This window comes from Anastrepha obliqua, chromosome 1 (assembly GCF_027943255.1).
Source record: "Anastrepha obliqua isolate idAnaObli1 chromosome 1, idAnaObli1_1.0, whole genome shotgun sequence".
NCBI classification, from domain to species: Eukaryota; Metazoa; Arthropoda; class Insecta; order Diptera; family Tephritidae; genus Anastrepha; species Anastrepha obliqua.
The window spans coordinates 16815294-16828782 of NC_072892.1; the positions used below are offsets into that span (position 1 = coordinate 16815294).

Consider the following 13489-nt stretch of genomic DNA (forward strand, 5'->3'; position numbering starts at 1 on the left):
GTAACTTCGACTTTGGCACTATTGTTGGCGCAAGGTAATTAATTGGCGTACTAGTGTTCATATACTGTATTAACTAACGTCTACGTAAGATTGTGCGGTACGACTGCTGCAGCGGCGACAAACTCACCGGCAACTACTTCGTCACAAAATAAACTTCACCAACGACAACTCCGAAAAAAGTAAAAATTTAAGTTTATTACCACTTGTCATGAATGTCACGTTGACACGTTGTAACCTGCAACCAACAACCGTTCAGCGCAGCCGACCAACTGCCACATCAAGCTACTCATTCTGCTGATCCACACTCACGCCCCGAAAGCTAATACTCGTATAACAAAGCGTCGTCTACAGTTTCCTCATCATATTTTATGTCCAGCGCAACAGCTACGAGCGCTCACTGTCACTTTTTCCCCGCATCGTCTTCTTATTTTCTATTTGACTTCGACTTATCTTTTTTATGCCCTCTGTGTGGCTGTTGAGCAAGCGCGCTGTGTTGTTGCTTTCTTGGTTGTCGTTGGCTTGCAGCATTGCAATTTTGCATTCGTGCTGCTTCTCCATCCATATTTCACATACATACTCGTGTATAAGATATGTACTTACATATGTAGGTACTTGCAACATTATGCTGCTCGTTAGCTGAATAATTGGCAACATGCACGTTCACTTCGTCCTACGATTACATACATACATACATGCAAGCATATTAAATAGATTCATATCTCGAAAATGTATCAATCAGATTTCTGATTCTGTTAGTTATTGTCACCAGCTGACAGTTGAGCTGCTCTGCATTCCCTTTGTTCTGCTTGGTAATGGGTTATCCACTTTGAGTTTCGGAAAGTTATTTTAACACTATTTGCTTAATATTTCTTTCGGTTTGCTCACAACTGCAGACAATAATAGAGTCAGACGAATTTACAGGCAGACTAATTTGAGGCTTCCAGATCTTATAACTCACATAGCTTGCGAAGAAAAGCCCTTCATTTCACTCCCTTGCGGACTGTATAACTCGTAAGGTGATGATTGCCATAAGAACTTCGGAAGCCAATTGCCACGGGACGTCAAGTTGAAATAAATACACTTAAAACCCTCAGCTCTGAATGCGCAAGCACAAAGGCACCGTATAACCCAGCCTAACTTTCTTCTCTTAAAATAACATATACATACGTATAATACATACATACATACAGGGTCCGGCACTCGAAGAGTATCCCAATAAAAAGGGTGCTTGGAAAATTACTTTTATTCAATTCAAAGTAAAAAATGTGTGCATATAATACAAAATTGAGAATCAATTTACATTTGCTCGATATGACCACCTTTTGCCTTGAGTATGGCCTTGAGACGGTCCACGGTGCCCGAATGTGACTTGCAGGTATTTTGGCCCACTCGCGGACAATGGTTTTTTTCAGCGCCTCGAGACTGGTGAGTCTTTTAGTTTGGTCCTTGCTCTCCAAAATTACCCAAAGAGAATAATCCATTGGATTCGTGTCTGGTGAATTCGAAAGCAATTGTGCTGACGTTATGAAGTTCGGAACCTTGTTTTTTAGCCATTCTTGGTTCACTCCAGCTTTGCGAGACGGTGCCGAGTTCTTTTGGAACGTCCACCGAAATTTTTGTCTGCCCACGGCTTCGAAGCATCCTTCAGAATACTTTCCCGATAATATTTCGCCCATCTGCGGTTACAGCGGCCCAATCCATTATCTGTGCTGTCGGCGGGTGCTGCCTCCTGGTGGCCAATCCTTTACGAATTGTTCAATTTGAAAAATTTTCTCTTCAGAAAACTCAATGTTCGGAAATTTACCGCTTTCGGCCAAGCGAAGCAACTACTTCGCTCTTTCAAGTCTGGCATGTTGCTGCTTTGTTGTGCGATCAAGCGCCTTCTGGATCTTGTAAGGTTTGACTTTGAGATCATTTTTCAGTATGAAAGAACATTCCATATAACGCAATTCTGGCAAAAGTGGCGGCTCTAGCGGCCAATTCCCAAAGGCATATCTTAAATATGTGATAAATAGTATTTCGGTGAAGTCAAACTTCCTGCTTAGGTTTTACTATAATTAAGTGTTTTTAGAATTCTTTGTTAAATAATTAAAACATTAAACAAATCCATTATTTCCTCCGTAGATGGCTTTAGTGATCGATATCTGTAAAGTGTCGATCAAGCAATTAAAGTTTATGATCATTGCCAATTTGACATTTCACACTAAACAAATATTTTGCTGCTTTTTGTTTGCTCCATTCAGTTGTGAGTGTTAACAAATGGAAGTCAGATAAAAGTCTTCTTTGATAAAGGCAAAAATGCAAGCCAGGCCGCAGAAATTGTGAATGGTGTTTATGGAGCCGATACTTGTAATAGTTAATTACGTGCAATTTTAGTTTCATCGATTCCGTTCAGGCATTTTTGATGTTAAGGAAAATATCAAAAATATCCATAAAATCACAGAAATAATCAAAGTTGACCGGCATGTTAGTAGTCATACCAACGTGCAAGAGCTAATGATCGATCATAAAATAGTTTTAAACTGTTTGCGCAAAAGTTACCCGAATGGCAGATGGTTTTTTTATGAGTAGCTTTTTTATGGCAGAAATACACGCCGAGATTTTCCATTGCCTGCCGAGAGGAGACTGATATTATATATCTACATAGAAAACACTTTTTCTATCATTTGGTGTTTCAGCTCAGACACTCGAACCTGCGCACTTCCGAACGGCAGTCAAACACCAACCACTTCGGCTGTTGGTGGCTTAAAACCTCGTCTCGGCAAAACAATTTAGTAAAACCGAGATAATTTTCGTCCAATTACATACTATTTTTCATAATTTTCGACATGGGCGAGGGTCTATCGAATAATTAAAGGCGTTATACAGCAGCCGAGCACCGTAAAAAAACTGTATTTGTGCGAAAATGAGAAACTGCTGTGTGCGAAATGATTGAGTAAGATCGTCTTATCACATATTGAGGTAAATAGTAAGACCAAAACATCCTGTTTGTGCATGATCACCTTGGCTCCCTCATAATTTAAAAAATGCGCTGGAAACGCAACTGAAGAAAGTGTTTCCAAAGTTGAATGCAAACAAATGCAAAAGTATAGTGGTCACTGAAGAAATGAGAATATTTTGATAAACAATAATACCAGATTTGTTAATTTTTCTTTTGTTATGATAAAAATAAAAAAAGCAACTCAAATAGCAACCCTAGTAGCAACCCTCGTATACCAGGTGTAGGTTTATCATTTTCAGATATTTTGCCTACCAACACTTGACAGGGAAAGTAATGTAAAAAAAGGTGGAAAGGTAAAAGGGTAACATTACCTTGTATTGTTGTATTGCTTACACCAATTCCTCCGGATAGATCTATAAAAACTGGTTAATAGCTTCGCTGAACTTACCAACTATCCTGGTGGATGGCGCAAAGGCTTGGTTCCGAGGAGTAATACCATCAATGTATTCACTGATGGATCAAAAATAGTGGAGGGGATTGGCGCTGGCATATATTGTGCGGAATTAAGCATCAAAAGGCATTTAAACCCCCTAACTTTTGTACTGTGTTTGAACATATACATTTAAGTATGAAATTCGATTTCTTTTACATGACCACCGCGTGCACGTTTTACGAAGTCCAATCGTTGAACCCAATTTTCGACCACTCTTTTGCATAAATCGGTCGAAATTCCAGCAATTTCGCGTTCAATATTGGCTCTGAGCTCACAAATCGTCGCCGGCTTGTTACTGTAGACCAATGACTTCACATAGCCCCAAAACGGGACGGCTTGTTAAATGGACCGTAAAATGGCCGTAATGCTCTTAAAGTAGCAGCAACAGAACGATTATTTTCATAAAAAATTTGCACAATTTGCAATCGTTGCTCAAGTGTGTAGCGTTCCATGATGAAATGTATACTAATAAAGTTTATAAAGGACAAGCGAAAAATAAAAAATATTGCGTCGTTCGCCCTCCCTATCGGAAAAAAGTTGAAGCGCACCTATTGAAAAACGCTTTATGTACTGAAACAAAAATTAACTGCGCAATAAACTTTTACTTGGATAGTCAAGCGGCTATAAAAGCGATAAAATCATACTGTGTATCATCCCAAAATGTCCTTGAATGCAAGGAAGCAATCAACAAGCTCGCTTGCAACCGCAGGCTTTGTGTTTATTAGGTTCTTGGGCATAAAGGCATAGAGGGAAACGAGACAGTCGGTGGAATAGCTAAAGAAGGCGCGAAACTTGCGGCGGATCAAATAAGTCAGATACTTAAATCCCTGCGCACTATTCATAAAGAACTAGAGGAACGCTTGCTAACGAAAGGTAAAATGCAGATGACTTAGCCTGAACAATTGCAAAGTTGCCAGGATCATGTGTAAACACGCATATGATGACAAGTATACTAAATCGGTTGTATCGTTCGATAGAAGAAACTGTACAACTTTAGTTGGTATACTAACAGGGCACTGCTTAGTGGCAGCACACGCTTACAAGCCAAATTTAACCATTAACGACGTTTGCTGGAGATGTAATGAGCCGGGTACAAGAGAACCCTTGGAGCATCTTCTATGCTACTGTCCAAGTTTCTCGAAAACTACACTAAGCTACCTAGGTGCTTACAGCTTTGAAAGGCTGGAATCTATCCCTGAACTGGAGCTCGAGCGACTCCTAAAATTCGCGAACAGTACGCGCATCTTGAGTGAGGTATATTTTCGATAAATAGGATTCTGATCTGGTATCGCTATGGACCAAAATGGTCTCTGCGTGGCTTCGGCCAGGCAGTATAATCGAACCTAACCTAACAACTGTGCACTAGGAACTATTAAAGATGAAATCAGCAACCTGAAATTAGTACGAAACACGCAGAAAACCATGAAAATATCGTTTTTTGTAAATCTTAGATATTTTCAAAATTTTCTTTGCTTTTCCATGCACCAACGTCCCCAAATATTTTTTTAAATTAAGCTTGCATGTCAGAAAAGTAATGAATTAAAAATTTGAGGTTATTCATTAAGCCTCCACTACACATAATTTTTCGAATAATACGTATTGAAAGTTCTTTTAAAAATCTTATACTGATTTCATTTGTTTTTTTTTCATTATAACTATTTTTTTTTTTGTTTTTTGTAACAGCCTTCATCGAATATGGCATATCAATATTTCATATGCTTTATTCCACAAGTTTGAAGGCCATTTCAATGCATAGTAAAAAATATTTGCATGTATGGCATGCAAGCATTTGAAATTTGCAGTGATAAAATACTATACCCATTCAACTACTTAGAATGAGGCTAAAGTATCCATTTTGAACATCTTGTCATACAAAATACCGGTTAAGTGGTGTCTTGAATATTTTCCAGTTCACAACCGATAAATTTCAATAAAAAAAGCGGTAAATCAGATATAAGCTAATGATGAAAGGGTGAATTATTAGAAAATGTTATTCATGTCAAACTTCTTATTTGTCATACAAATTAACATTCAAAAAGGTTCATAAATTTCAAACGAGACGCTAATATTTGCGAGCTCGCCATGAAATTCTGCCTTGCTGCAATACATTTTTGAAATCAAGTTTACTTTAAAAATATTATATTGGGTATCGGACTAACTTTCCCTCCTTTCTTAGAATAAGTTAGGAATTGTTTAAAGAATAAAATAATATATGAAATTATGCGCCTTTGGAAGCTACAACTCTACTCCACCTTTTAGACAACATACGGATTCCTCTGACGAAAAATTCGAGATCTTTTCACTCGATCCATTTATTGAGCCAGTTTGCGATGCTCTCGTAAGAAGTGAATGGCTCTCCAATAAGGGAAAATGGTAATCTGAAGGGGCAACGTCTGGGAAATACGGCGTGTGGCCCAAAACTTCCCAATTCAGTCCCTCTAAATATTTCTGAAACGATTTAGCAACATGTGGACTAGCGTTGCCATGCAGCAAAATCAGTTTGTCATTTTCGACGTTATCATGGTAGATCCATTTTTCGTCGCCAGTGACGATGCGATGCAGAAAACCTCTTCTTTTCTGCCGTTCAAGAAGCATCTCACACGTCACCAAACGTCCCTCGATATCCCTCGCCTTCAATTGATATGGCACCCAGTTACCTGATTTCTGCTTTCTGGACAATTTCCATTCATCGATTCATCTGTCAAAAGCCAACTCTTCAGTCATATCATTAAGGGTTCGACATGCGACTTTATCCAATAATTGTTGTAGTTGAGTATCTTCGAATTTGTTCGGTGCCCCTTCGCGATCTTCAACACTCACGTCGAAATTGCCAATTTGGAAGCGTCGAAACCACTCTTTACAAGTTGGATTTGTTGGAGCGTATTACTATAAATATTGATCAACATACGATACGTTTCAGCTGCACTTTTGTTTACAAGGTTATAATGAAACAAGACTGCCCGCAAATGCTGTTTTTTCGGGACGAACGTAGACATTTTTGACTCAGACAAAAAAGGATATTTACGCTTCAAACGAATGTCAACTACTGTGATCGAGACCTCACATATACACCTTCAAATCACCAGTATATTACTAAAGCGAACACAAATATAGTATCAGCAGCGACACCTCTTTTACGAGGGCGGAAGCTTATTCCCATACCCATACATATAAGTTACACACCTATGAATGTATGTTTTCATCTCACATCTATTGTAAAGTAGAAACTGACCATTTGCAAACAACTCGTGGAAAAAAATTATCCTCTCCTAATGATGGGGCAAACATCAGTCTGATTAATGATTTTTTTCTGGTTAAGAGTTCTGTTTAAAAGTTACGGACAATAACTAGAGCTCCAAGGAAAGTTGTGCAAGCAGCTATCTTTTCGCTAAATAATCGAAGCTCACTGCAAGGATTGGAATCGTTATAATACGATGACTAAGTTAGCGTGAGCAAGGCTCTTTTCTATACCCCTTTGATTCCATTAAAACTCGTACGTGGCCAGAAATTTCACGTAGGACAAAACGGACAGACATTGTTTATTTAACTCAAATCCAGCGTAGCAACTGTTCGCTGTGGTAAAGTTGTGCAACATAAATTCAAAGGCGTTTTATTAATAATTTATCCCGTAATTGGTGAAATTAAGGATCACTGCAGGGTAAAAACGAAAGAGCTGCACTGAACAAGATGAAACAACTTGAACTTTCAGTTCAGCAAATGCTACATAACATGTAAGGCTGTTGGATATGTCTGGTCAGGAGTTGGTCAGAAGCAATTGAGAGACCTTAAAGACTTGGGGTAAATCCTTTGGGGGACCCTGCGTTACTACTACTTAGAAGATCACGAGACTGTGATCGAAACAATTTGTTTCATATTCCATCAAATTTGGTATGGATCTTTCTGGAGTAAAAGTTAGTTACCGAAAAAGCTTCCTTAGAATTACCAGTTCGACTTTCAATTTCATACATACATTCTTGTATATGCATACTTTAATGAAAATGTATGGCTCTTGAATATGCATTTATGGGGGTCGTTCGATGGTCCATGCATAAATTAACACTACTTAAGGGGTTAGGGGTTGTCAAAATTATAATAATTTGAAGTGAATCCCAAAAATACTTTGCGAGTTATTCAACAATTAACAAAGGGCTCTTGAGCACTCCGGAGGTCGATAGCAAAAATTTAAATGCGTTTTTCTTAAAACTATGTTTTTTGAACTGGTGATCACTGTAACGAAAAAACCGCTTGGTAGATTTCAATAAAATTTATACTGCTTCTGAAAAACATAAAAAACTCGTTCCTGATCGAAGGATTTTTTTTCAAAAATTTAAATTTTTTTTAACTATAATTGTCGGTTTTTTTCTTCTCGAATATCTGAAAAATATTTCCTGAGGCCATCATATTGTTAATTTTGAAAAAAAGTTTCGAGTGTGCTTTATCAAAAACACGGATCTACGAGTGGTATAAGAGTTTTGCAGACGGCCGAGAAACCGTGGAAGATGAACGAATGAAAACGTCGACAAGGTCAAGGAAATGGTGCTGGAAAACCATCATTTAAGTTTGAGGGGCGTGATTGGTGACCATCAATTGGGCATGAGACGCTCGAGGCATAAGGCTGCTCGACTCGTTCCAAGAGAGTTGAATTTCTTTAAAAAAATTCATCGGAAGAAGGTGGCTGAAGACTGGGTTGAGCAAGTGAATTCGGATCCAGCGTTTATCCAGCGCATCATAACAGGGGATGAGAAGTGAGTACATGAATTTGAAATGCACAAACCAGTCAACAGGCGGCTGAATGGCTCAATGGCGCTATCCGCATGAGCCGAACCCCAAAAAACCACGTCAAGTCGGTCAAAAGAGAGAGTCATGTTACTCGTTTTCCTGGATTATCATGGTGTTGTGCAGTCGGAATCTCGGAATTCGTTGCAAATGGTTCCACGATAAATAGAGATTATGAGAGAGAATGTGCGTAGTAAACGGACCAATTTGTGGAAAGAAAACTCATGGATCTTGCACCATGATAACGCAAAAATAAAATTTTGGCAAATATCATCGAAAAACCCACGTATTCCGGATTTAGCCTCCTGTGACTTTTTCCTTTTCCCAAAACTTAAGTTGCCACTCCGCGGACGCCGCTTTGAGTCGATAGAAGCCATTGGGGAGAATTCGCTGAAGGAGATGAAGAAGATCTCTTCAAACGCGTTTAAAGGGTGCTTTGATGACTGTACTAATCGTTGGCATATATGTATTGCTTCGAATGGAAGGCGACAAAATAAATTTTGATGATTCCCGGTACTTTTTGGACAGAATATATATAATTTTTGAAATATTTTCTCACATTATAGGCTTAGGCATGGCGAATCTACTGCAGGTGGTGTTGGTAAATCAGCTGAGTTTTTTTTTTTTTCACCGTGTTCATGTGGCTGTCAGCCCAGAGTGAAGCAAAGCGAATTCATTATTTATTTCTAGTTTCTCAATACTTTGCTTTGACAATCAAACGTACAGAACAGTGTTGTTGGTCTAGTGCCACCACCTTTAATGAATGCACATTGGGCTTAGGTATATAGCTAACAAAAAAGTAGCTGCTAAAAACATTTTTATTTTCAAATTTCGCTTTCTTACTTATTCGTAAATAATTTCAAATATTTTTTTTGCAATTTTTCCTTTCAGAGTGAAAACGCTATTGGCGCACATCGCGTATTTGAGAAAACTTCATTCTCCTGCTCTGGACGTCCGGCCGGCTACTACGCAGATGTTGAAACCGGATGTCAGGTACGCATACACACATAATAAATCTGACAATCGGACAACTGCTATTGGCTTATAATAAACGCGCTGCATTTTATTTGTAAAGATTAAACATTTGAAGAAATCCAATATTCCCACAGGTGTACCACATGTGCGATGGCCTGGGGCGTCAATTCAGCTATTCCTGTCCCAATACTACGCTCTTCCAGCAGCGTATGCTGATCTGCGATCACTGGTATATGGTGAACTGCTCGCGGGCTGAGAGCGACTATGCAGCCAACTTATTGATTGGTGAGTAAGAACCAACAGAGAGCCCATTGTGTGTTAAGCACAAACACAGGAGAGAAACAAACGAAAAGTAACGCTGTATTTAACATCACATAATACACGCATATAAAATGTAGTATAACTGATTAATGGTACAGAGCCATGCAAAAAAGTATCACTAGTCCGTTAGACCACTAAAAAATGTTGTATACTTTAAGATGATAATGGGTTAAAAATAACTTATTTTGCTACTCATTGCAGGCCAACGCGACAAGCCATTTGTGAATGATGAGGAGAATAATTTGCGTACACCACGTCCGGACCTCTTGGATCGCCCTTATGCTCCTGATTACTCTGGGGAATCCTTCAGAAACCAATATAAGGTTTGTGCCAATTCGACACATTCGAAATAAACTACTGAAAGCACATTAAAATATTTCCCGTTTTCATTTCATAGCAACTTCCCGCAGTCCAAAATCAAATTCGCGATGTCGACGCGCAGAAAGTTCAGAATAAATTAAATAATGCCGCACAGCCATCACCGGGCCAGCAGCACTGGAAAATACCACCACCCAGCCGCACTATACTCCCGCCTGCCTACGAAGCACAGATCTCTGACGATACCACCTCACAAACTGGCAGCGGCAATGTGCGCTTCATACCCAAAACAGCGCACACAACTCCACCAACCACAACAAAAGTGAACTTCGATCGCTCAAAAATGACCTTCGCGCCAACAACTACTTCAGCCGCCTCGCGTTTCAACAATGCCGCATTACACCAGCGCGGTCAGTCGGGCGAGCATGAGGATTTGGGTACGAGTCACAGCACGCGTTACAATACCTCGGCTGATTTCAACTCCGCTGAGCAGGCAAGCAGCAAACGTAAAAGCTCATTCAATAATAATGTCAAAAGTAGTCGCAGCTCATTCGCTTTTGCTGCGCCGACAGCATCTACAACTACAACAACGGCGTTTACCCCAACCATATCAATAACACCAGGCAACGTCACTACAGTTGCTTCCACAACGCCTGTGAAAGTACCATCAAAGGTATACGAGCCACCCTTCCTGCACCCCATCTACAATGAGAACGACACGCTCAGCACTCAGACGCCACTACGCGCTTCATCTGCCACGCCATTCACCTCTTCCCCTCTATTAGCCAAGTACACCATCACCACTCCAGTACCACCACCGAATCGGCTCACTACTCTAGCCGGCAAACCTTTCACCGCAAGTAATAGTGGCATCACCACAAAAGCGCCGAGTTTTGGCGGACGCAATCACAATAATTTGCTTGAGAATAGCTTTAGTCAAAATTCGAAGGATGCGCGCACTCCCACACCAGCACAAGGTTTTAAGCCGCCCACACCACGCCCACCTGTGAGCACCACAAAGCAGCCGGCAACACAAAACTTGGAAAGCTCACCCTTTGACTACAGTATTCCAACCACAAATCGCTTGCATTTGCCCACACCTGTGATCAGCACGACGAACACATCCACAGCAAGCAGTGACGCCAAGCCGCCAGCCAAACAGCTGTTGCCGCCTTATCAGGAGTACGTGCAACACGATATCGCAACCACACAGGGACCACCCATCTACTATGAGTGGAAAGTGCCATCGAATGGGCTCGAACCACCTAAGATGGATCCGCCAATAGGCGTTGATGGACGCGAATATCCAGAGACAGTAATCGATTACAATACTATTAGTGGTGTCAGCGATAATACGCATAGCGCAGAGCAGGCCAAGACCACTAGTAGTCATAATTTAGTGTCAACTAAAACGCCGCGTGAAAATAGTCAAACCGAACGCACGCCGATCTCGCGTTCTATCAAGGAGACGGGGCAGCCAAACAGCGTTTTCCGGGTGAATGCAGAAAAGCCAAGGGTTACAACTACGCCAGCACTAGCGACTGATCGCTCAGACACAGTAGCCACGCCAATATCAGATATTACACAGCTGCGCAAAGACTACTCGGTGCCGGAGTACCTATTCCCATTGGAGCCGATTGGCCGCACTGGTTACTTGTCGACGGACACATACAACTCGTTTCAACTGAAGATACCAGATCAAGCTGACGATGTACCCGAGGATCATAGGCATTGGTTTGGCGAGAACCCCAAGTGTCCGGAGTGTCATCCATCCTTTGTAGTGCCCGGCACTTGCGAGCCTTGTATACGAAGATAGATGAAGGAAGGGTAAGGAGTTCAGGAGATCTACGACGTCATGCGAACGACGTTAGAAATACTGCGAAATTGTAGCACAATAAAAAGTATATATTTTTTTAGTTTTATTGCTTTCTTGATTGATGTGCTGTTATGCACAAATACATAGCTCCTAATTTGTACCGTTAAGTTAATTGTTTCAATGCAAACAAAACGTGGAAAACTAACCTTAAAGTAAATATTGTAACTGTAAATAAGTATTTCCAACAACAGTGCCTAGCAGTAAAAATAATTAACCAGTGAAAAATCGCATAACAGTAAATAATACTCTATTGTAAATAAGGATGCGCAAAGCTACCAGAATGTGCCTGCACCTTTCCTCCTTACTTATTTCCTTTACCTTTACAATTCATGAAATATCTAACCAAATGCTATTCTTCATGTGAGACTTCATTCAAGTTGAGCGACTCTACTCATTAAAATGAATTCATGAAAATCCTCAAGCAATCATTCCTACCACTCCCAAGCAGCGAGCGCAGCCATTCATGCCTGGGCTGCTCATTCATACGCGTAAACGCACGTTGTAGAAGCCGAATTAGGTGCACTCGTACTGGTTGAACATTCGTAGCTGAATTGGCTTCTAAATTCAATTAAAAATGTTTTTATCGGAGTTCGATTTTTTTAAATAAAGAATGTAATTGAGCTTTAATTGACAATTCGGTTTCTAGATGCCAAGGCGAATCTACTATTATTAAAGGTGGTGTTGGTAAATCAGCTGAGTTGTTTTTTTTTCTTTCGCCGTGCCCATGTGGCTATCAGCTCAGAATGAAACAAGGCGAATTCATTATTTGTTTTCTAGTTTCTCAATACTTTGCATTGACAATCAAACGTACAGAACAGTTTTGTTGGCCTAGTGCCACCACCTTTAATGAAAGCGCCTTGCTAGATGCTATCCGTTGCACGAGCGTATATTTTAGAAGGTATTATGCATAATTTCTACTTACGGTTTATAATATTTATGTAAGTGTATAAGTAAAATAAAAAGTATAGTTTAATATATAATATGTATTTTATTATTTAAGTAAAATTTTTTATGTATTTTTATTTCTTATCTATTTGTTTGAATGTTGTCAAATAAAAATTCAACTGAAAATGCAAAAATGTTCGTGTTGTTATTCTAAGATCCTTTTTTTAAATGCGGAAAAATTATGAACCAATTTACACGATGGCATTTCGCCCAGGGTTTTTTTCACAAGCTCTTTCAAAGAGCTAGAAAATCTTCGTGCATTTACGCGTTGACTTTTTGTTTGCGGCGGTCCTTGTGTATTTGACGCTTCTCTCTCTCTATCTCTTAGCTTCACAGTCTGTGGTGGACCATAACTTCATCAACAATCCTGCTCCAATCCAGCCTCTCTCTTTATTCATTTCTCCAATTACGAACGTTCATCGCTTTTAAGTCTGCTTCGTCGTTATCAAACCATCTCTTTCTTAGTAGGGCTCTCCTTCTTCCTCCAATTGGTCGCAAAGTAAACTCCCTTTTTAGAATTCTTTCGTTGGGCATTCTTCTGATGTGGTCAATCCATCTAATAACCACCAATGAGGTTTCCAATTTCGTTGTTGCAAAGGATGCGATAAGTGACGTTTCCAAACCGATTTTTTTAATTTTTTGTTTTCCTTGTTTACTCCTCACGAGAGCATATACCCTCGATAAGACTCAGTCTTGCGTTGGTTTCTTTAATTTGTTTTTGATTTCTGACAGGGTAGGTGATTAGCCTGCAGCTACCAGTCCTAAGTAGAGGGAATGTCCACCTGTCGTCGCTTAGAAACAACGCCTTCTTATTGCTTGGAGCGCCATCTGTGTCTCACATTTT

The 13489-nt window shown here is 39.9% G+C and overlaps 1 protein-coding gene across 5 annotated transcripts in view; it reads left to right on the plus strand.

Moving 5' to 3' along the window:
• Nucleotides 1-12670, plus strand: part of LOC129252918 (mucin-5AC) — a 124206-nt gene extending 111536 nt beyond the window's left edge. For all 5 annotated transcript variants that reach the window (XM_054891083.1, XM_054891082.1, XM_054891080.1 and 2 more), the window contains 4 exons: nucleotides 9102-9203; nucleotides 9320-9470; nucleotides 9708-9829; nucleotides 9904-12670. In XM_054891083.1, coding sequence (XP_054747058.1) covers nucleotides 9102-9203; nucleotides 9320-9470; nucleotides 9708-9829; nucleotides 9904-11640 — 2112 coding nt within the window. In that variant the 3' untranslated portion in view covers nucleotides 11641-12670. The remainder of the gene's footprint in view (nucleotides 1-9101; nucleotides 9204-9319; nucleotides 9471-9707; nucleotides 9830-9903) is intronic.
• Nucleotides 12671-13489: the final 819 nt, after the last annotated feature.